Source organism: Schistocerca serialis, chromosome 8, assembly GCF_023864345.2.
Source record: "Schistocerca serialis cubense isolate TAMUIC-IGC-003099 chromosome 8, iqSchSeri2.2, whole genome shotgun sequence".
In the NCBI taxonomy this organism is placed as follows: Eukaryota; Metazoa; Arthropoda; class Insecta; order Orthoptera; family Acrididae; genus Schistocerca; species Schistocerca serialis.
Window position 1 is genome coordinate 242,938,247 of NC_064645.1, and position 25,219 is coordinate 242,963,465.

Sequence of the window (25,219 nt, forward strand, 5' to 3'; positions counted from 1 at the left end):
CACACTTTACTGTTGGCAGACGCTTGTATGAGCACTGTTTTGTTGTTGTATCCGGCGCATTTCCTTTGCAACGTAAGTTTTATTTTCTTTTGTTTCTCCCGTTCATGTTTTGTTGCTGCAGTATCATTCTGCAGTAGCGGGATACAATAATATCCTTTGTTAGAGTATTGGTTCTTACCAGTCAAAATCACGAAAATTTAACTGACAACTAAGACAATGAAAAATTCCCGGAATTCTAAACAATTCAATTCCTGGGGTTTTCCCGGTTTTCTCCCGGATGAAAAAATTCCCGGGTTTTTCCCACATCTCCCAGTTGTACCGGGTCGTATACACCCTGATAATGAATGTTTTTAGAGTTTTCTGAGAAGACTATCACTGCAAACACTTAAAATAGCAGTTGGTAAAGAGAACTCCATTAATCATGTACTTATTAGTGCAGCATGGATGGCATCACTACACAGCAGGAATGACAGCAACAGCTGTCATTGTTCTCACATTTTAATCCCTCATATATAAAATTTGGCCCACTCTTTTGAACTTCAGATTTCAGTTTTATACAGCCATATTTACATAAGAACATAACCAAACTTTCTAGATGTGAGAACTCTGTCTCCTTCATTCAAGGCTGTTTTAAAAATTGTGCAATACAATGGAAAAACTGTTTAGAGATGACTGTTGCATGCCTAGATTCATGTATTTCTTGGATGTCAGTATTCTATCCAAATGAATGACACTAAGTGGCAGTATATTCTACTGCCTCATTATATAAAAATGGCATGAAAATAGGCAGGACTGGGTGTAGAATTGTGAGATGAAATCAAGCTGAAACACGTAGAAAAGATAAGAAACTGGCCCTTGGAGGCTGTCAAAAGAGAAATATCTGTGAGAGAGTACCTGGTAAGCAAGTTCAATGGATCTTATTTTACAGCAGAAAATCATCATCATCACTATTTGAGGCAGTTTTCTTCCTCAATGAAATCTAGCAGGTTAGAGAAGCTCTCTTTTCCAACATACTTATCCAAAGACATATGGCAAGTAGCATAAGAAAGCTCTTACCCTCAGGAAGCTCCTACATTACTAGGATTGTGTTTAGCAAGCTGCGAAGGTTACAGTAGCATGTGAGCAACTATTTAACATCCCCAAAATTTAACAAAATATATTACTGCAACACACAGCGATAACATTCTCAAAATTATATATTGGACCAAACATTAAGTGCTCTTTGTCCCTTCTCTATCTTACATACCTGCAACTTTGGTAGAAGCAATAAGGTTCCAGTCTTCTTCAGTTTGTTGTTCAATTCTCTCACCTATGTCACGAGAATACAGGAGAACACGTGGTTTGGCTGGCTGCAGCTGAGCCTTTCGTCGACCCTAAGAATTAACAATAATAACAGATCAACAATGGTAAACAATCATTGCCATTCAACTATGAAAGGGTACTCAACTTCCAACTGACAATGGTAGCTGCACTGAATTATGAAACAAAATGTTTTCTGGAAGTGTAATAATGCAATTATTGTTCATCATACGGTAGTATCTTACTGCATCATAGACAATTTTCTAATACTGGACAAAACCACTAAACACAGTACAAGTCGGTCACTTTTTTTCCTTCAGTAACAGAAAAGAAATTTTGAACTGTTAGTGTCTAGATTGCCAGCTTGCCCTCATTCTTTTCTGGAACTCACGAGGAAGCATAAAGGTCTGAAAATATTAATTGTCTAAGATGTAACATGTTATTAACTCTGAAACAAGTTACTATAATTTTCATCATTTTTTTCCAAATTTGAGTGATATAAAGGTTAATAATGTCTACCGTATTTACTCGAATCTAAGCCGCACTCGAATGTAAGCCGCACCTAAAAAATGAGACTCGAAATAAAGGAAAAAAAATTTCCCGAATCTAAGCCGCACCTGAAATTTGAGACTAAATTCAAGGAGAGAGAAAAGTTTTAGGCCGCACCTCAAAATCGAAACGAAGCTGGTCCATTGTAATATGAGCCAATTTAGGTTGAATGAATGACGATACACCTACAGTAGTTTGGTTTGAGTCGTAAGCTTAGCAGTTAAGCTTTACCAGGTAACCCTTGCTATGCGTCAAGCGCTCCGTCCGTATTTATACGGGTACCCTTCCTTTTTCACGTGCTTCGTCTGGTTTGAATTGATTGCTTATTTTGCTTTGATCTGATAAGTGCCGTTTTCTGTGTTATAGGTGTTTACGTCACTCTAAGCTGAAAATGCATTACTGTACTGTGTCATGCATTGTTTGTCGCATTCTTATAGTGTGTGTTTACGGCTTGTCGCCGCTCGCGGCATGGCTTGCTTTTGTGCATGCTACCGCCGCTTACGAGAGAGAGAGAGAGAGAGAGAGAGAGAGAGAGAGAGAGAGAGAGAGAGAGAGAGAGGAATCATCTCATTAGCAAAACAACGGCAAGAGACTGATATTTGTTGTCATATACACTGCTGCTTTCTTTGATAATGATCAACAAGAACCAAATAATAGACTGCGTATGATAGAACATGTTCTGAACGAGAGTTAGGCGAAAATTTTCTCCGTTTGAAAATCTTTACGGCCGCTTCTATAGTACATCAAATTCTGCACAGAAATTAGAGTCATCTTAGATTTAAAAACCTAGTCAGTTGTCGTGCTTCACTTCTGACTATCACTATTAGGCATAAGTATAATACGAATATAAACATGACACGATATGTATATTCTTCCGCGTTTGCTGTTAGTCTCACTCTAGTTTCATAGTTTATTAGGCAGACAGGATTTAAATGAGATAGCAGCAAACACGAGAGAATACATGGCAAAATGTTTATGTTCCTATTATTCTTATGGCGAAGAGAATACTGTGTGTGATTCACATTTCATCAGGTTCCTATTAGCAACTATCTCTTCACACAGGTAGGAAAAATTCAGAACGTAGAGTTGGCCATATTGACAAACATCCCAAACAGTCTTGCCAGTCGGATTTTCGTAGTACATTGAAATTCTGCTACATTCGAAGATGAACAATATGGAATTTGTATTTACTTCATTGGATAATGTATGAAAATGTAGGGTTGAAACTCGGGGCGGAGAAAAAAAACCTAGTCTTCCATCTTTTTTTAAATTTATTTACTGACGCAGAGGTTTTGGCCCCAGTATGTATCTTTGTGCCTACAAAGCATGCCTGTGTAGTGCTACATATATTCGACGGCAGAAATTAGTTGTGGCGGCACCTACCAACATTTTTCAGAACTTCTGCTTGCTTTGCACTCGATTCTAAGCCGCAGGCGGTTTTTTGGATTACAAAAACCAGAAAAAAAGTGCAGCTTAGATTCGAGTAAATACGGTATATCTTCTGACATCTAATGATACACATCCACACCTCTTATTAACAACTGCATTGTCTACAGTAAATATTTGGCATATTGAATCATTCCTTACTGTTTTACTAAAGCTCATGAAGAAACTCATCCACACAAACAGTTTTCAGCTATCATTGAAAACATTTTGTTATTTGCACCTGTTTTTTTAGATTGAGAATATCCCATTGTATCTCCTTCCAATTTCCTTTATCATTACATTATCATTACATGAACTTATCACAAAATAAACATTATAATGAAAGCTCAATGAAATGTTAGCCCAAATGATGAACATAAAAAAATATATTCAAGACAGTAAGTTTTAAGAGCCGTTTCTTTCAGATTACATTTAAAAGTTATTGTAATACATCATTTCCCTTTTACATCAATTCTACACATGCATCTGCATCTACATATATATTCCGCAAACAACCATGAGATGCATGGCAGAGTGTATGTACCATTGTAGCAGTTATTACGGTTACTTCCTGCTCCATTCATGTACGGAGTGCAGGAAGAATTACTGAACACTTCTCTGCATGCAGTGATTATTCAAATCTTATCCTCACGATCCCTACATGAGCGACACATATAGGATTGTAGTATATTCCTACAATCACCATTGACACTAGTTCTTAAAACTTTAATAGACTTTCTTGGGATAGTTTACATCCATCTTCAAGAGTCTTCCAGTTCAGTTCCTTCAGTATCTCTGTGACACACGACCAAGTAAAAAACCTGTGACATTAGTGCTGCCTTCTCTGTATATGTCCAATAGCCCCTGTTATTCCCATCTGGTATGGGTCCCACACACTTTAGCAATATTCCAGAACCAGTCACACAAGTGATTTGTAGGCAATCTACTTTCCAGACTGATAGCCTTCAGTTTATTGGTAGAATACTGGGGAAGTTCAATCACCTGCTTTACCAAAACTTCATGATCTTTCAAAGCAGTGCATCTGCACTGCAGCATTTAGTATGAATACATGTTACTTAGAAGATTGAGGACAGAAATTTTTACTTTTAAAGCAACTGCAAAATAATTTGTCTGCAATGGAATGTCTTTTCTCTCATTTTGCACAACAGATGTGAACGATAAGTTAACAGAGTTTAAGTGTAAAAAGTATAAAGCACAGATCCCATTTTTCCCCAGTCTATCTTTTAATCTGGAATTCACCCGTTTTAATATTTTTTGTCAATGTTTACCATTAAAACTTAACTGAGTTTATAGCGCAATTCTTTTGCATATGCTAGTTTGTTCTCAATTTGGAAGCAGTTTTTAAACATACAATATGATCATACCTGGAACACACAGCTTGAGTTCCAAACCAACCTTCTAGTTCACTATTTATATTTTTCATTCCCTGCAATAACTGTAGCCCCTCTGGCAGGCTCGCTTACTGTTGTCACACGAGTAGGCGCACATTGTAAAATTTACAACATGGTCATTTGTCAGTAAAAACGAACTTTTCTTAAACAAACTGTTATATTTATTGAAGAAACAAGTTCATATTCACTACCTTCATCATTTATAACAAAAGGTTTTGCTCTTTTAGTTATTTAAATAACAATTTATCCAGTTTTTCTGACATGTTTACTTTCATAGCACTCCACAGACAATTTGTATGCAAATTAATTTTCCAGCTATGTCCAGAAAAATGTAAAAGTAGCCAGTGGCCATCTTCTTGTAATTTTTGGTGTATCAGGCACACATTTTAGCTACATCAACTCCACCTTTTGTCATGCTGTATTAAATTATGATTTAGTGTTTTTCATCCGCTGTTGGCATGTCATGCACAGCAAACAAAAGTATGATAGTACAGTTTTTACAAGGAACACACAAAACTAAGGTCTTATCCTACTGAAATCCAAACATTGCACTTTCAATTTCTTTTGTTTTGTTTGGGAGAAATTCTGGAAGAATTTCACACCTGTTCTTCGTCATTGTACCAATGCAAATGATAGTCTTCTGCAGAAAATATTCAGAAAGGAGGTAGCTTATGTACGAATTGTCAGTTGTAAGGTTCCTGTTAGAATTTTCTATAGGCACCACATATCTCTTCACTATATTCTCAGGAGCATTAGATACCCAAAACTGTCCTTTGGTCGCATGCACTGCACTGCAATAAAATGTTTTTGCATCACACAGAGAAAACATTTCTGTCCCATATTTAGCTGGTTTGCTGGGTATGTACTGCATCCGTCTACAGTGGTCTCCGTAGGGGTGAAGCATTTCATCTATCATGGTGAATTCAACAGGCTGTAAGAACATTGACAGTTAGCAGCAAAAGGATCCAATACTGTACGAATTCCAACCAACTTATCAGTTTTCCCTCCTGTCGTCCCTCATGTACACCTCAACAAACCTCAAATAGCTTAGAAAAAATAGAAACCTATTGTAGCTCATTGCAGTCCTAACACTAGCATTTGTGTTCCATCTGATGCCCAGAGTTCCAGTACATTAGTATTACGGTATCTTCTTCTTCAAAAATCTCTAACACAGCCATTATTTTGTCCCTGGAAGAACCAATGTGCGTCTCAATGTTTATTTATATAGGTATTTGTATAGTTTACAATTTCATCAATAAAGTCAAGGTCAATTACTTTCAAAACACAAACTTCATCAGTTCCACCCATCACCTCTCACTTCGGATCTGGTGGAATTTGCACAATGTTTTTTTTCTGTTGGTTTTTGATGTTTTAGCACACTCGCCTTTATACCGATGTGAAAATTTGTCATTTCAACAAAGAACTCTTGTACATCTGCTGTCTCTTCAGGATCATCGCCATCCTCACCTTCAAGTTCAGATTCATTGCCAAGGTCCTATTCAGCGTTTTCATCACTCAAATCTACTTCGCTTTCCTCCACATCTGAAAAATCTGGATAGACTTAATCACCACCTTCTTTAAGCAGTTTGCGAATTAATTTGTCTAATACACCCTTTGAATTGGAACGAAACATCAAATAAATGAAATGAATAAGTACATTCAGATGTCAGTGTAACCAAAGTAACATTTCCCATGCGGAATGTTTCTTTCTTCTCTCTCTTTTTTTTTACTGCTGGAAAAAAGCTTGCAACTGTCACAGCAGGCGCACGTTTTACTTTTTACAACATTCAACACGTTGCTGCTTACAATTCAGATAAACTGAGGAAGCTAACCATATGAACCGAGCCACTTTAACATTGTCGAGAAAACATCAACAACGGAATACATGGCAGCAATGGCGCAATAGCTCAAGGTTAAGGCATCAATTAGGCATAAAAACTGCTGCTGTTGTACTTTTACTTTTTACAACAGTGTGCCCACTCAAGGGTTAATTTTCCAAATATATTAAAACGAACTGCAATCAAGAATGAATGAAAATGAGAAGTTTGAAACAATACACCTAAACAATGATGGTGCAATCAAGCAGTCATGAGAGTTTTCATTATTACTTCACATGTCTCAGGAAGTTAATACTGGTTACATTGTTACCTTGGGATTTGCCTGACTCTTCTTAGACATTTTCTTATAGTCTTGTACTATTTCAGTGTCACCCACATCACCAGTCGGCAACTCAGAGCAATCCTGTAAGGAATTGTCCAATGCCAGGTACAGGAGATGTGTCTAAAACAAAACACATCAATTAGTTATGCAACAGGGTAAGACAGAAACATTCACATATACACATACGTAGTTTACTCCAATTCTGTTCAGGAACACTTTAGTTAATGGTAACTGCAAAAGAATTTTTTTAAAAATAAGAATTATTATGGTTTCCAATAAATTTTGGCCACATTGCAACAATACTTTCTTACCAATAATCTCTGCACGAGTTTTGTGAATGCATGGAAGTTTTTATTTCTGAAGCACTTTATCCAAAAGCTGAAAATATTCAGTGTTTATTCATTGTGCCTGCCTGTTACTCAATGTCACCTCACGCAATGTGGTGCGTACGCTTGCCATATTGCTGTTATTCTCTCCTGGACTTTCCACTGTTTGAGTTTACCAATAATAATACAATTTACAAAATAAAAAAGTGTGCTGGAGGGAGCGGGTGGTGATTAAAAAGAAACAAATAAGAAGAAATGTATGTGAAATTAAAATATTCTGTCTGAATCTCATTATGCAAGCCACAACTACAAAACCTACTATGAAGAGTTTATCAAAACAATTGACTGTAACAAATTAACTCTGAACTGTACAAACCAACATATCTAAAATATTCCTTAATGAATACATTATCAAAGAGAAAGGAAATTTTGTCTTCAATATTCACAAACTAATCTGATTGCTATGGCAGACACCCCACCCTATACACACCTGTTTTGAACTAAGGAATCTCAACATTCCAGGTTAAAAATGAAAGCTACTGCCCCAAACCAAAGCTCAGCACCATGTTTTTATGACAGACCACAGAGAGAAGATGGGAGGAGGTGTGGTTTTGTATCCCTCAGAATTTTATTGAAGACAAAGACTACTTCATAAACAAAACATACCAGCACATAACAGAGTAACATGAATAGTTTATATTTGATGACTTGGGACACGTCATGCTGACAAAAGGTAAGGGAGTGGCATTTACTCCGAAAGAAAGCTTCCTGCTGTTAATAATCTTTTATTATTTTCTGGACAACCCTTGACAGTTCATGAAAGCTAAGCAACTATTTAAGGAAAGTTGATTATCACAACTATTGCAAAATACAGAATACTAAGACAATGTCAACAGAAGAGAAAGTTTGAGGCATACATTATGAAACTGGATAATGCATGCAAAAGAAGCATTTTTAGAAAGTAAGTTTATCATATACTACCAACATTTTATATAAGCCAAGAAAATTACAAATTGCAGACATGACTAACAATGTAATCGTGCAGAGGGCTATAAACGAAGTTTTAATAAAATTAACACCAGAGGGAGGAAGACAGATTAGTATTTAATATCTTGTCAATGACAAGATCGTTAGATTGAGCAGAAGTTCAGATTGAAGAAACAACAGTAAGCAAAACTTTCTGTGTTCATTCTTTCCAAAGGCACCATCACAGTGACCAGCAACCACATCAAGCAGTTTACGGAAACTGTGGGAAAACCTAATCTAACAACACAGCTTACATCAGAATTAAGAAAGTAAAATACTAAGCCAAGCAGGACCACAAGGCATGTCCACCATATTATTACTCAGTTGAAATGTATGGGGCAACTTTCTATACATACAGTAACATATACATCCAACAGGTACATAATCAAGAAGTTTAAAACCTATGAATTACTATAGTTTGGACAACTCCCGTAAATTACTGATTAGTGGCATACCTTTCCTGAGACAGAAGACCAAAGAAAATTTGATTCCCATGAAGGCATCAGACAATGTGATGGAAGAAAGAAAACAAACTGTGCCATCCATCACAACAATTAGTATTAATCTATTATTCCATCTTATTTTGTGCATCACTTTTCAAGGAAATCTGTTGTTGTCATCAGGAAGTCTCCAACTATGAACTATGTTTACAGTAGTTAAAATACCCTGCCATTTTCAATTTCAATGTGGGTAACTAGTTTTTATACAATGAGAATGCTAAAAATTTGAATTTGTCGAAGTCTGACTTAGTTCTTAAGGACTTACTTTCTCTGTAAGTTGCTCAATTAGAATAGCATCGCCTTCAATCTGTCGTCGGACCCACTCCAATGCTAATTTGCAAGCTGACTCACAAGCAACAAGAGACATTTCTTGTCTTGTCTGGTTCAGAACTTCTACTCTCACACATGGTAATGACAGCAAAATGTTTGACTGTGAAACTTGAGTGAACTGCAAGGAAACAATTTTTAAAAGTTGTTAGAAACACTGGAAACACACTTCATAATGAAACAGGTTTTTAGATCAAATTATTTGAGAATGGAACTACTACTACTACTACTACTACACAATCAAAATACAATGTGTTAGGACTATTAAATGTCTTGACTATTGTGTTTCTTTGTTTTTCTAAGTAGCACAAAAAACAATGCAAATGTTCAATGGTAATAGTTATCAAGAAGATTATCATCTCTTCACTAAATTTGTCATACTAATGTGAGCAAGCCCTTAAGACAAATGCCACTGTAGTTCCATTAAAATAACAATGGAAAATTTCTGTGCCCATGTTGTCAAATCATTAGCAGTTGGTCTCCAAGGTCTAATTTAGTGGAGAGGCATGTGACCTAGTAATAAAAGTTCATTCGAACAAAATTACTTCTCTGACTAGTTTACAAATCAAATGAATTTGCTCAGTCTGGTAAGATGGATAGCAAACAATCAAGGAACTTCCCTCAACCCAAATCAATATCCAGTGGTGCATGACAGAAATATCTGAACACCACTGATTCAATAGAGCCATTGAATAGTTTGTCATTTTTCTCCAACATCCCCCTCCACCCCCACCCCCACCCCCACTAGATTGGTAACACTTGTCATTAAGGACTTCCGCAGTATGAAAAGCATTGTCAGTATTCTGGAGCTGAACCCAGTAGTGAGAAAGTGACACTTGTCTCCAGCAAGCTAGATTCATTCAGCCACCCACCCATCTCACAGGCAGAATATCAGTTGCAAGTTTCTAACAGTCCCAATAGGGAATAACAGTAACATTTTGAGGTCTAAAACTGTAAGTTCTCTGAGCAGTATATCTTTTGTCAATTAATTTGTTCTTGCTTTCTAGTTTATGTTGCACTGCACACTTCAAAAGAGTGTACACTTTACCCATAATTTTTAATGAAAAATTGAACACGCACTTGCCCATTTCCAGTTTTCTTGTTTAGTAGATTCAGTATACTAAATTATTTGTCACTGTACTGAATTACTATCTTATTAATTCCAATTTTGCTACACGACTTGGAGAATCCGTTAAAAACCACATTTACCAAGCAATGAAAGAATAGTCAATAATCAGGAAGGAAAATTGAAAAATTAATTTTTAAGTTCCTTACTTCTCTGTTTATGAAGTTGTCCACTTGCTCAATGAGACTCTTATTCCTGGCTATGCCAGGAAGTGATCTTGTTTCAATGCAGTTGTCAACAGACAAGTTCTTGATGAGGTGTCGTGCACATTCACGCACCACACGATCCATTTTCAGGTACGATGCAGCAAGATAAACAGCTTTCACCTGGTGGTTGCTCACTTCCAGTCTGAAAGACAAAGATCAGTTCATCACACATTCAGAATTTAGTGATGGCTTCCAGAATCTAAACATCACAATCATAACTGAAGCACTTAAAATGGCAGTGACACCCACAAAAGAGATCTGACTACTATACTGTAACGTATCAAGATCAACCAACTTTATTAAACAGTATGTATGATTACTAAAGAGTGTTATGTAAATTAAGGGTGGAGGGGGGAGAAAGGAAAGAAAGGGAAGAACTATTGATATCAGCTGTATCAAAACTAATTAATTTACATATTATGCATCACAGCTGTAGGTTCCTCTTAGTGAATGTTCTTTCCAACATGTCTAAAAGAACAAACACCATGCACTCATACATATTAAAGATGGTGATACAACACCGTAATTTTGTTACCTAAGCATATATGTATGGTCATATTTTAATTTTCATCTTACACTAATCATTATATAAGAGCACCAGCACCAGGAGAAATAAGCAGTCCATGAAAGAAAGTAACTTAACAGAATCCCATACAATGATATAACTAAATATTCATAAAATAATTTTCAATTTACTGGTCTTCAATATGTAATGGAACAGTGTTCTTAGTATACAATGACAAAGATGTTGTGTTAAGAGTTAGAACTAGGTACTGTGCAGAGATGAAGTACTAATTTATTTGTAAAGAGAAATTGCTTACTGTAATATTAAATTGTTAAAGGAATTCATTTTACAAAACTTAACATAGAAAAGCTTTGTTACTTACAAAATTATTATTTCAAAACATGTTTATATTTCTTCTTGGCCTTGAGGACACATGTGAAAATTTGTATTAATCATCTTTCATTGTAATTTATGTAAAATGTTAACTCTAATAGTTTTGAAAAGAATACAATGCATTGTCAAGTTTCTATCAACCTGTTTACATGGAGCTCCCAAAACCAGATTTCATAAACCGATTTCACAACACTGCTTCTGGGTGGTCATGCAAACACTTCAAAATCGATTCTGGAAATCTGCACCTAACTGACAGCTTTCAAATTATGCAATCAATTTTCGCTCCCATGTAAATACGACATGTTTTGAAACATGTTTCCAATGGCACTCATTACTTGGTGTGAATAAAGAGCTAATTGGGTTTCACAAGAAAGATAATTTCTGAATCAATGCTGACGGAGTGTCCACAGGTCATTTTCTTCAAGGTTTTTCATAATGTCCAAACACAGTACATGCTCCAAAATTCTACAACAAATCGACATCAGCAGTAAGTACCTGTTATTCAGCGGATTAATTCTATTTCCTTTCTTGAGAATCGGTGTGAACATCAGCAGTAAGTACCTGTTATTCAGCGGATTAATTCTATTTCCTTTCTTGAGAATCGGTGTGACCTGTGCAACCTTACAGTTTTTAGGCTTTGATCTTTCACTCAGTAAGTGGCTGTATGTGTTTACTAAGTATGGAACTTTGAAAGGAACTTAAGTTGTACGTAATTTGGACCAGAAGACTTGCATTTAGTAAGTGATTTAAGCTGCTTCGCTACCAAAACTAAAGCAAGTCTCTCATCTGTTACATGTGTAGGTGAATGAATTTTGTAATTTTTGCTATCACAATAAATTCAATATAGGTGTAGTAAAGTGAGCAACTAATTGATGGCTACTGGATGATAATAAATTTTAGTGTAAGAATGTTCCTTACAAAATCACATTCATTTATATAAATATCTATTTGTTCATTTACTAACACATACCTTGAAGTATAAGCATAATCTATCAATTTCTCAATAGCACTCTTCTCAAATCCTCCATTAAGCTTGTATGTGACTACATTCTCACGTTGACTGCCCTTCGTCTCATCATCAGCAGTGAACATCTCAAATAAATGGGAGCTAACTGTACCCAACACTGCCCTATGAGCATGGAACTCTGCACTCCCAACCTGTAAAAACAAAGCAGCACTATATTGCACTATAGCATCTCACACATGAGTAAATGCTGTAATTTTCTAACAACCATTCTTGCCTTTGTGTGTGTGTGTGTGTGTGTGTGTGTGTGTGTGTGTGTGTGTGTTTTTGGGGGTAGTTTGCAGCTGGCACATGCCTTAGCATGCTTCTTCCAAAGGGTGTTTGAATCCTTATGTTTACTGCCCAAAACATTTGCTCTTAATGACATTTGCTAGAAATGTAACAATCACTTTCAATTTTAATGTTACTTGCACAACCACAATATAAGAATAATTTCCATTTAGATATTGGTTTCTTGTATAGTGTGTTGAAAGGGAAGGAAGATTAGAGTTTAGCATACTGTTGATGATGTCACTGAGTGAACACCATTTCAGATTTTGGGTCAGAAGCAGGAGAATAATTTCTTATTTTGGATCAGAAACAGAAGCAAGTTGACCGAACAATCCCAGGCACATTTGCTCACAGCTTCGATCTGACATCATAACATTTGAAAACCCCTCCCATCTATTTTCCGATACCTAGATTCGAGGACTGAATTTTCCCTTTACCCTTAAGATAAGCAGCGATGCCACTAAACAACCCACTGTTCTTACAGCACACAAATAACTTATCTGCTACAGTATATATCAGCTACAATAATCATCATAGTTGCTATGTAGCTATTAAGCTAGTAACAGGATAAGCAGAAGGTATTAACAAACCTGAAGGAGCAGTAGCTTTGTTCAGAGGAAGAATTTTCTTGTAACTTTACTAAGCAAACTTGGCTTGAATACACAATAGTTGGAGTTCAACAATTGTTGGTTATAAATACTGTTTTGAACACCTGCATCTAGAGCTATATCCATAACCACGGTGTATACGCAGACAAGGAAAGAAAACACGTTTTGGATAGATCTTTGATGTGCAGCAACATGTACGCTGTATATTTCCTGCTCTGCACATCAGCCCCGGATCTACGACATTTCTGAACCTGGGCATCACTAGATAATGGCACCCTCCCCCTCCCTCGAGTGTTCGAGACAGGATGTCAAAAATTTTTAAAATCAAATTTTAAAAACTTTGTTCAATTTTGTAGTGCACATCTTTCTGCAGTTGTCTGATACATAAACCTTGTGTTCAAGGAAATGTAAGACATGTTATTTGGTCTCAAGTGAGCCAAAGTGGAGTGCTATGCTTCTCCACACAGCATTCTTCTATTGTAACTCAATGTATTTCGCTCTGTGGAATTGAAACGTGTATATTTTGTAATGGATGCCATTAAACTAAGTGGAAATTAAAAGTCCTGTGGGCCTTCCTGCTCTCAGTCGGCCGGTTTGACATCCTGCCGGCCCCCCCCTCCCCGCTATTATTATTATTATTTCTTTACTTTCTCAGACGTTAAGTCTGGTCAAAAATGGAAAGTGACGCAGACCTTGATCAAGCGTCACTTCCTTTTAACTGTATGGTACGTGTTGTATTGCATTTAGGAACTTTTGGGTAATTGAACATGTATCAATAATTACAGATTTCTGTGGATGTATATATATAAGTTTGGATGTAGCTGTATTGCATTGATGTACTGGTGGATATTGTGTGGTATGACTCCTGTAGTTGATAGAATAATTGGTATAATGTCAACTTTATCCAGATGCCACATGTCCTTGACTTCCTCAGCCAGTTGGATGTATTTTTCAATTTTTTCTCCTGTTTTCTTTTGTATATTTGTTGTATTGGGTATGGATATTTCGATTAGTTGTGTTAATTTCTTCTTTTTATTGGTGAGTATGATGTCAGTTTGTTATGTGGTGTTGTTTTATCTGTTATAATGGTTCTGTTGCAGTATTATTTGTATTCCTCATTCTCCAGTACATTTTATGGTGCATACTTGTATGAGGGAATGTGTTGTTTTATAAGTTTATGTTGTAAGGCAAGCTGTTGATGTATTATTTTTGCTACATTGTCATGTCTTGTGGGGTATTCTGTATTTGCTAGTATTGTGCACCCGCTTGTGATGTGATCTACTGTTTCTATTATTATTATTATTATTATTATTATTATTATTATTATTATTATTATTATTATTAAACTTAATAAACCTCGCAATTAATACTGGATAGGATTATTTGTAATCAGAAGAACAAGAAATCTTCACAAAATTTGCACTCTCTACTGCCTGTTAGCCAATAATGTACTGTTTTGTGGGACATAAAATGAAATAGAGGGTACATAAAACCAGCATAGACAAGAAACAAGCAAAACCGCACACATTTATTCAGTCCTTAGCTCCTAGCATTTTTCTCTCTCTCTAATCTTGCTAAAGTATATCAACTCAAAGGTCGTCAAACGTTTTGCAACATGAAAAATCGAATTGTCGTCATCTAATACTGAAAAAGCTCTTAATACAAGTACAAATAGTATCCAAGATTGGTGTGGTTTCTCGATCTGATTAAGTCTATTTTGCCTCTGTCTGCTACATAAAAGAAAAAAGGGCTTTCTATTATTGCAGCAATTTGAACACACACCAAATAAACGAGACTGTTTTGGCACAAATCGTCATTTTTATAACCCAACAGAATATAATTCACAAAGTACCAATAATGAATGCCTATTAAGCCTACTACAAGCAAAAAGCTTTATGTTAGGAAATAGTTTCAGATTTCACTCATAAGCTCCAGTTTCTTAAGCAAGACATCAGAAAGTAGTAGTATGAAATTTTGTTAAAAATTTGGAATCGTCATACTCTTCCATAATTTGTGTGCTTTCCCCATTTCTTCTCCTTCCTCATTCTAACAATCTTGTCATCACTAACTCTAACTGATCCTGCCACTGCCAAACCTCAAACCTCATTCCACGGTTAACTTCAGTAACCCTCATACAATCACCGGTTTAGTTATGTTGCGATTATTCTCTGGTTAGGCATTGCTGCATGTTTGTACAATGCATTTTCCGCACTACTTCCAGAATAGAACATAAGCGGCTGCAAGCCGGGAACTGTACAACTGGCCCTTACTAGTATAGCGAACTGGCCAAACATTTTCTGACAAAATTTTCTTGGATACACCGAGAAGATAATTCTAATCTTTCTTACCCGTTCTTCCTGTTAGTCATTTGTTTCCACTCTGGTAGTCTGAATCTATGGATTTCGCTAGTAATTATAACAATGCTGATTATTCGCAAACCGAATCAACCACATAATCACACAGCAATTGGCATTCACCCGTTGGGCTTTACTTCACCCAGCTTGTATAGCCCCAACCTCTTTTTTTCGCAGGGAAGTCTATTTCTAGATGCGACGGGGATTCCCCTGACAGACACATCATGTACACTATGCATGCATTCAAAAATCAACTCACAATTCATTCAGAAATCAGTTTAGAATGTGTTCAAAAACCAACAGGGATGTGTTTCAAAATCATATGAATAATCAATAGACCAACGTGCGTGCTGGATGCTAGGCACTTTGTGCAACAATGTTTATTTGCCTCAAGAATATGAATTTGGAGAAGCAGAAAGGTGGAAGGAGTATATAGAGGGTCTGTACAAGGGAGATGTACTTGAGGGCAATGTTATGGAATTGGAGGATGTATACGAAAATAAGAAGGGAGATATGATACTGTGTGAAGAATGTGATGAAGCACTGAAAGACTTAAGTCGAAACAAGGCCCCGGGAGTAGACAACATTCCACTAGAGCTACAGAGAGCTTTGGAGAGCCAGCCATGACAAAACTCTTCCGTCTGGTGAGCAAGATGTACGAGACAGGTAAAATACCCTCAGCCTTCAAGAAGGGGACAATAATACGAATTCCAAAGAACGCAGGTGCTGACAGATGTGAAAATTTCCGAACTATCAGTTTAGTAAGTCACAGCCACAAAATATTGACACAAATCCTAGGAATTTAAGTCATGGGAGAAAAAATGAAAACTCTGAGGTTTGCCGATGACACTGTAATTCCGTCAGAAGCAGCAAAGGATTCTGAAGAGCAATTGAGTGGAATGGATGGTACCTTGAGAGGAGGATATAAAATGATCATCATCAAAAGCAAAACAAGAATAATGGAATGTAGTTGAATTAAGTCAGGTGATGGTGAGGGAATTACATTAGGAAATGAGACACTTTAAATAGTATATGCGTTTTGCTATTGGGAAGCAAAATAACTAATGATGGTTGAAATGGGGAGGATATAAAATGTAGACTGGCAATGGCAAGAAAAGCATTTCTAAAGAAGAGAAATTTGTTATCATCAAGTCCTTTCTGATAGTATTTGTATGGAGTGTAGCCATGTATGAGGTGAGACACTGACGATAAACAGTTTTAGACACGAAGAGAATACAAGTTTTTGAAATGTGGTGCTACAGAAGAATGCTGAAAATTAGATGGGTAGATCACATAACTACTGAGGCTGTACTGAATAGAACTGGGCAGAAAAAAAGTTTATGGTACAACCTGCCCATAAGAATGGATCACCAATGTAGTGGAGGGAAGCATGGGGGGTAAAAGTCTTTGAGGAGACCAAGAGATGAACACAGTAAGCAAATTCAGAGCTATGTAGGTTGCAGTAGTTACTCCAAGATGAAGAGGCTTGCACAGGATATAGTAGTATGAGGAGCTGAACCAAACCTGTCTGGACTGAAGACCACACCAACACCAACAACAATAACAACATTATTTCATACACAAATTCTTCATAACACCTATTTTTATCTGTTTGAAATGCTTTTGTCTTGAATAAATAAATAGAGCATATCTGTATAGTTACATTGTACTGTTTGTTCACATGTTGCAAGCGTAAAACGAATACAGCTCGAGGTACACTGAACATAACACTGCTTACATGAAGCAGAAAAGATATTTACTGCAAGCATCTCTCAGCATATGCAGGTAGGTAGGTAGGTAGGTAGGTAGGTAGGTAGGTAGGTAGGTAAGTAGGGGGAATGGGACCAAACAGCAAGGTAATCGGACCCTTCGGATGAGGGAAGGATGGGGAAGAAAATCAGCCATGCCCTTTCAAAGGAACCACCCCAGTGTGACTCACGAAATCATGGCACGCAGGCCACAACAGATTGCGCCCTGGTACTCTCCCAGTATGATGGTTTCAGTGCGTAGCCATGTGCGGTGTTCAACCTCACTGTGGCTCGAACTGGATAAAGTGCTGTCACAGGTCAGGGGTAATTGGCCAGCTTTGAGGGCCGGGCTTAGGAAAGCTGTCGATGCCTCAGCAAAACAACACTTTAGTAGACACTTGTATGGAACATTCATTTTTAAACATTATCCAACTCACGAATGAGACCTATTTCCTTGGATGTTTGCCAACTGTTCGCAACCACTTACAAGGTGCTGGCTTTAGAGCTCACAGGGCTTTTAGTAAAGACATCTTCTCTGCTGATCACATGAAACTTTACATTCTTGACTTTGCTGAATTTAATGTAGCCTATGACTGGCACCACAGCTCTTCAGATGAGTCAATATGAGAGTCCGGTGATTTTCTCCTGGCCATGTGGAGGATGTTCCAAACCACATTGCATGTTGGCCCCATCACAGACTTATGCTAGGAGTGGATGTCATCAGATAGGGCAGGGACATTTCATCAAATTAATGATAATCCTGACATGGATTAGTATGTAGTCATGATGAAAGTTCTTATGATGTCGAGTGTGAAGATATGAGATGTCAGTGGAGTGATCCCGATTCAGCAGGATCACTCACCAGCTCACGTGAGTCAAATTGTTCAGCAATGGTTTCCACAAAGGGCTGACATCAACCAGATCGAGTGCCATACTTCAATCCCATAGAAAATTATGGACCAAACTGAAGCATCATATGCACTTACAATCGCCGACACTGATCTCGTGCACACCCAACCAACTGTGGGACATAGCACCAGATACATGGAAGAGTCTCGCGGACAATGTGACATACTTCCAGAAGCTAACTGCCACCTCCAGGCCTTGTTGGATGTGGCAGATAATTGATGCTAATGGTGTGTGGACCTAACACTAGCATCAATCCCTGATGTGAAATTTTGTCGTCTCATTAATCAACTTTATATTACAACATTTCACACAACTGTATGTTTGTTAATTCGAAATTAAGTGATCCTTGTATTTTATTTATTGAATTCATGTTTCACTTAATGCATCTAAATTTGAAAAACTCAAAAACGAGTTAATATTAATCAAAATAGAAATGATGTCCAAATATATCAACCACTGTAGAACAGGTAAACTCTAAAATAATAATATTCTCTTTCCTACCACCTTTCCAACATTTTCTGCATTAATTTACTATGCAAAATAAGTACAGTCAGGGTATACAAAAGATTTGAGGTTATGGATAGCATCCCATGCACTGTGCCCACTTCTCTATGGGAATCTTCAGAGTGGCGGCCACTGCAGAATATACAGGGCGAGCACAAAGTCTTACACTGATTATAAAAATTTATAACAGAGTAACCATTCGACATAATAAGTTACATTTGATGCCGTTACATAGTTTAGTGTACCTAGTAGTTGTGACCAATAGATGGCACTAGTGCTCCACAACACTGACACAGTCTTTTAGGTCACGTTGGCTGGTGAAATAGCATTAAAGAAGGAGAAAGCGCAATGTGTGCTTTGGTTACACGAAATGAAATTGCCCATCAGTGTTCAGCGCATATTTTGAGCTTCTTATGGATGCAGCCCTCCAGACATTAAATCAATATAGCGATGGTATGCAAAGTTTAACGAAACAGGCAGTGTTGAAGATCGTCCTCGAAGTGGCAGGCCTCATGTGAGAGATGCAACTGTTGATTGTGTTTGGCAATCATTTCAACAAAGTCCATCTAAATCGACTCGTCAAGCATTACATGAACTCCAAATACTGCATGCTAGTGTCGTGAAGATTCTTTATGAAAGGCTTAGGTTGCATGCTTACGAACTGCAAACTGTGCAGGCCTTGCAACCTAATGATTTGCTGACACGTACTGAATCTGCAACTGGGATTCTCAACAGGATTGATGGCATTAATGATTACTTAAATCACATATGCTTTACTGATGAATCCACCTTTCATGTCAGTGGAATGATAAAAAGGCATAATGTCCGTGTATGGGGTTCAGTTACAGCAAGACAGCAAAAAAGTGAATATTTGGTGCGGCCTCATGCATAACAAGGTTTTCGGACCGTTTTTCTTCCCGGAAAAGTCCATTACCGCTAACATTTACTTAGACGTTTTGCAACAGTTCATTGCCCCACAGTTAGAAGAATATCAACCATGGATACTTTTTCAACAAGATGGAGCACCCCTGGGATATGGAATCTGTGGCAGGCAGTGTATGTGTGGCAGTGAAATCAGTGAATGCAATTTCCGGTCATGTTTCAGTTTTCTGTGGTGATATTCCCAGTTCTCTTTCTTTAATATCCTTATCAATAAATATTGTTGTGTGCCCTCTTATCACTTAGTACAACTATGTTTCTAATTTAGGAATAAGCCAGGGTGGAGGTTCTGTTCAAAATGGTTCAAATGGCTCTGAGCACTATGGGACTCAACTTCTGAGGTCATTAGTCCCCTAGAACTTAGAACTACTTAAACCTAACTAACCTGAGGACATCACACACATCCATGCCCGAGGCAAGATTCGAACCTGCGACCGTAGCAGTCTTGCAGTTCCAGACTGCAGCACCTAGAACTGCACGGCCACTTCGGCCAGCTGGAGGTTCTGTAGAGTGGGAACAGGTAACTAGCAGCTCTGAGGGAGGCAGCAGGTCTGCTGCCTAAGAATGCGGGAGGAATGAGTGGCAGTTTCACGGGGTAGACATGTGACACACACATGCCGGAGCAAGTGGGGCGCAGCTCGAAAGGTGATGCGGATTGGAATGGTGTGACAGGAGAACTGTTAGGTGGAGGGTGTGGGGCCGGAGAGTTAGCAGAGATTGAGGCCATGAGGGTTATGGTACCAAAGGATGTGTTGCAAGGATAACTCTCGTCTGCATAGTTCAGAAAAGCTGGTGGTGGAGTGAAGGATCCACACTTTCAGAGTTGTGTATCAGCTACTGTCCTCAGCTGTGTGTTGAGGCACTGGGTGGTCAACTTTGTTCTTGGCTAGTTTGGTGGTGACCATTGATTCTGGTGGACGGCTGATTGATTAATATACTGACATAAAAAGCTGTGCTGTGGTTGTGGCATATATTTGTCTATGGCTTGGCTGCTTTTGAAAGTGGGCCTGTCTTTGACAGGGCAGGATTAGCTTGTAACAGGACTGGAATAAGAAGTGTGTGGACGGGGCAGATTTCGCACCTGGGTCGTCTACAGGCATATGATCTCTGTGGCAAGAGATCAGGAGTGAGTGTGGCGTAAGGATGGGCCAAGATGACATGTAGATTGGGTGGCCAACAAGACCACTTTAAGAGCACTGTGAAGGATCTTAGTAGCATGTCCCTCGTTTCTGGGCATCATAATGCATAACCAATGCCCTAGCAAAGGGTATGCTTCAGTTATTCCAGACCAGCCATATAGGGTGACAGGGTGGGGTGGGGGCACTCCTTTGTAGCTGATTCTTTGAGGTGGTTGAAGGATCAGCGGTGTTTGACAATATGGCACAGGAAAGTTTGCGAACTAGGTAGGGGTAGGAGTACAGTGCTTCTCTGTGAAGGCCCTCTTAACACCTTCAGTATATTGGGCAAGGGAGGTCTTCACTGTCTCCAGGTGGTGAAAACTATGTGAACAGTTTTTTTGTGTGGAAGGGATGACTGCTATCTCAATGCAGGTACTGTTTGTAGGTAGTGGGTTTAATATTGTCACAGATGTGGATGGAGCCAACAGAGGTTGAGGTCAATGTCCAAGAACATTGCACACTGGACTCAGGAGCAGATGAGGTTGATAGGTGTGGAGGAAAGAGGACAGGGTGACTTGGCCCCGAGTCCACATCCCGACAATGTCATTAATGATCCCAAACCAGACATCAGGTTTGGGGTTTAGGAAGGCTAGAAAGATTTCCTCTAGATGACCCACAAAGAGGTTGGCACAATAGTGGAACACGAAAGTACCCCATGGCTGTGCAGCAGATTTGTTTACATACCTTCCCTTAAAAATGTAGTGTTTTTAGATGGTAAGGTTTATAAGGAATGGAGTAGTGGGTTTGGAGTCTGAAGGACATTGGGAGAGGTAGTGTTGAACAGTAGCAAGGCCGAGGGCATTTGAGGGATGTTTGTGTATAGGGAGGTGGTATCAACAGTGACAAGCAGGGTGCCAAGATCTAAAGGGGTGGGGACGGCACAGTGTCGGTAAAGGAAGTGGTTGGTATCTCTGATAGGAGAGGGTATGTTAGAAGCATAATAACCCAGGTACGAAGGGGCTGTTCAACAAACATCTGAAAAAAATTAAAAATGTAAATAGCCTTCTGCATCTGACAGATTTTAAGTTTTCTATTAACCACAGTTCCTGGGAATAGAAATGAATCTTATGGTGTGTGTGTGTGTGGGGGGGGGGGGGGGGGTTTGCTGTGTACATTGTATAAGAAGCAAACAAATTACAATACACAATACAAGTGATGTAGAAACAAACAATTATACACATTCCTACAATTTTGTGCCATTTGTACTGCATCACTACCTCATGGAAGAAAAAGTTTGGTACTGAAAAACTGCAGTCAGAGAAGTCCAAGTTCAATTTCAAGCAACAATTTTGTTTCAGTCATAAATCTTATACTGAGAACTAATTTCATTATGTAGATTAAACAGTCACTGTTTAAGAACTAATTTTCTATAGCCATTGCTATTTATGAATAAGCCTTTACAAATTACATTACATTCCCTGCAACATGTTCATGTTACAATGTAAATATGTGAGAACTACACAGTTTGTGGTTAATCCAACAAAAGAAAAAGATGATCTATGCAATCCTATCACGACGTCATACTTACATGCAGGACAACATCACAGAAGTGTCGATTCTTTCGCATCATGTGCAAAGCCTGGAGGGTGCGCTGGCTGTGTTTGTCATCTTGGAAGGTAAGTCCGTCCACAACTTGGGTAAGATGCCCTCCATTCTCAACCATCGTGTCTTCGCCCTCACCAAGCACAAACTCTGCAATGACAAAAATGTGCCCGTACAAGCCAACTGAAAGAAAGGTGTGAATGCAGCCTATACAAACTTCATTTTTGGGGTGAAAGGAATATACATGTTAAAAGCAACATAAAATTGCTACCAGTTCATACAGAACAGTTATCGGTGGTCACTTCAATGGCACATTATCACATACCTCTGCTATTTCCCTCCATGTGTAGGCCTTCTTAATTTCTGATATCCCTCCCGATTGTTAACGTGAATTACTGGTACGCATTTAAAAAACTTCGGGCTCCCCATAAATAGTACCAAATTTTAATCACAGTTTACTGTCGTCAAATCTCGACAATCATTTCAATATCCCCGCAGATGTTGCTTGTGTCCCCACAGTTACTACGAGCCTCCCTAAAGACAACTGTAACAATGTTTACTTCACAGTCTATCTTTAAATATTTTGGAAACACTTAATACAGATTAACCGAAAATAAGGCTATTAAAAGTTTCGTATCTGTCGATAACCATCACTTTCTAATCCAACAGCAATTACCCCACAATCTTCCGAGTCATTAACTTCGCCCTACAGTCACGAACCACAAGCTATGTACAAATTGAATGGAAAAAAAAATGAAAACGACAAAAGATATTGAGAAACAAGTGACTTATTTTTATAGAATTCCAATTTTACTGTTGTCATAATTTCCCGATCCGCCTTCAGTCATTTTCTTCGAAATAGAACAGAGCATTTCGACGCACTTATGGGAAAACCGTGTCATGGCCGACAGTTGGAAAGCGCGTGCGCACGAGAAACCCACCGTACAATGCCTTACAATAAACGGATCAATAGCACGCAACACTGCTGCCGAAAACTCGTTTTACTGAGGTTTACAAATGGCGGTCAATGCTCTTGTCCCACAAGTTGCAACAACGATGCAAGTTCCCAGGAGAACAATATGTGTTATCTGCAGTATTTGCGAGATAGATATAAATGCTCACAACAAAATCCAGAAGAAATTTGCGCTTTTACGAGGGCAGCTTGCAACTGCCACATTTTGAGTTGATACTAACATTTTTTCTGTAATATTGGTACGTTACGTATTAACATAGATATCAATATCAGCGGAATGGTATCGTTTGTGTTTTTATTTCGTTCAATGGATGAACTGCAATACTGTGCTCGTTTTCGATTGATCACTAAAGTAAATTTATCAAGAATTGGTTGAAGTTTTAGGAACCAATCTCTTTAATTCATCAGTTAAGAAAAGACGGCTGAATAAAACGTGAACGTTACTGCTCTCGACATAAAAAAAGTCTGGACTTGAATAAACAAATCAATAATTCTTCCGGGCCACATACTGGTCGTCTCCACAACACATCAAAACTTTTTCGGAGTAGCAGTGAATAAATCTTTAACAGCTATGACCGTTAAGACTTATAAATGAGTGGTTCCACGAGAAAAGTATTAACGGATGTGAATTAACTTCTCCCGTCGTTCTGAAAGTTCAAACTTAACGTGAAGCAGTCGGCTAAAGTCCTCGACAACCGCCGATATTTCTACAGGCGAACGAACATCCCGTCATTTTCAGGGCGGTATCGGCGGTTGTTGACGTGACGCGGCTGCATCTTCGTTGTTATTTTAACAGTGTTTACGGGCAAAATATTCATCTTGCAGCTGCATATCCTTCGCTGAGTTCTGGCCTCGATTGTTTATGAGAATATTCCCGAGACAAATTTCGCTAACATACCAAAGTGGCACACTGCGGACGTGTTAAATTTTTTTTAAAGCCTCCTATGGACAGCGTAAATAACTGATTTATGCGGTATGGTTTTGTATTTCTTTTTTTATTGGACTGTCGCCGTAGTGTTGTTTTTAAAGAGTCTTTAGTGACTGATGGTGGTGACAATCCACTCAACCTTGCAATGCCGGCCGAAGTGGCCGTGCGGTTACAGGCGCTGCAGTCTGGAACCGCGGGACCGCTACGTCGCAGGTTCGAATCCTGCCTCGGGCATGGATGTTTGTGATGTCCTTAGGTTAGTTAGGTTTAAGTAGTTCTAAGTTCTAGGGGACTAATGACCTCAGCAGTTGAGTCCCATAGTGCTCAGAGCCATTTGAACCATTTTGAACCTTGCAATGAGACGCTGTTTGATTTAATAAGATGCCTAATTGATTCGCAAGCGATTGTGAGGAGAGTCGACAATAACAGGCGTAAGGGCAGAATTAATTGAAAGTTAGTCCCTGAACCAAGTTGCGATGGCTTAATTGTATGTGTAATTGTGATAGTCTATAATCGATTCCATACAATATCGATGTTGCTAACTTTAAGATCAAATTTCCAATGTCGTTTGTGAACAGTAACATAGGCGTTAAGGACAAAAACCGGGCCATTTGTTAACCGCTTTTAATTTCTTTGTTATTTAAATTTATCTTTTTCTGAACATGTCTCGTAACTATTATGCCATGATTTTACTCGAGTCCGGATCACTTTGTCCGTCGCTGGCGCCCGATAGACGGTAACAGGAACCATTTCACTCTCAATCGTATTCGCGTTGCGAACACAAATGTGTTGTTACGACGACACAAGCCAGCGTAGTTAATCTTCCCGATAAGACGTCGCGTGCGTGTTAGAGGGCATGTGTCCTGTCACATGACCGCGCCGAGTCCATTCCGTTTCCCCATTGTTAATATGTCGTTGACTCACCCGTGAAGCTTTCATCTATGTACTCTCGGTCGCACCTGCTCCACTGTTTCGTAATACAGTAGGA

At 38.4% G+C, this 25,219-nt stretch overlaps 1 protein-coding gene across 3 annotated transcripts in view; it reads right to left on the reverse strand.

The window, feature by feature from the left end:
• LOC126416077 (influenza virus NS1A-binding protein homolog) overlaps positions 1-25,219 on the reverse strand; it is a 101,090-nt gene that overhangs the window by 20,146 nt on the left and 55,725 nt on the right. For 2 of the 3 annotated variants that reach the window (XM_050083558.1, XM_050083560.1), the window contains exons 2-7: positions 22,317-22,480; positions 12,225-12,412; positions 10,300-10,498; positions 8,963-9,145; positions 6,834-6,965; positions 1,247-1,373 (exon numbers count right to left, since the gene is read on the reverse strand). In XM_050083558.1, the coding sequence (XP_049939515.1) occupies positions 1,247-1,373; positions 6,834-6,965; positions 8,963-9,145; positions 10,300-10,498; positions 12,225-12,412; positions 22,317-22,480 (993 nt within the window). Of the gene's footprint in view, positions 1-1,246; positions 1,374-6,833; positions 6,966-8,962; positions 9,146-10,299; positions 10,499-12,224; positions 12,413-22,316; positions 22,481-22,655; positions 22,801-25,219 lie in introns of those variants that run through there. The other variant, XM_050083559.1, reaches the window with a different exon arrangement.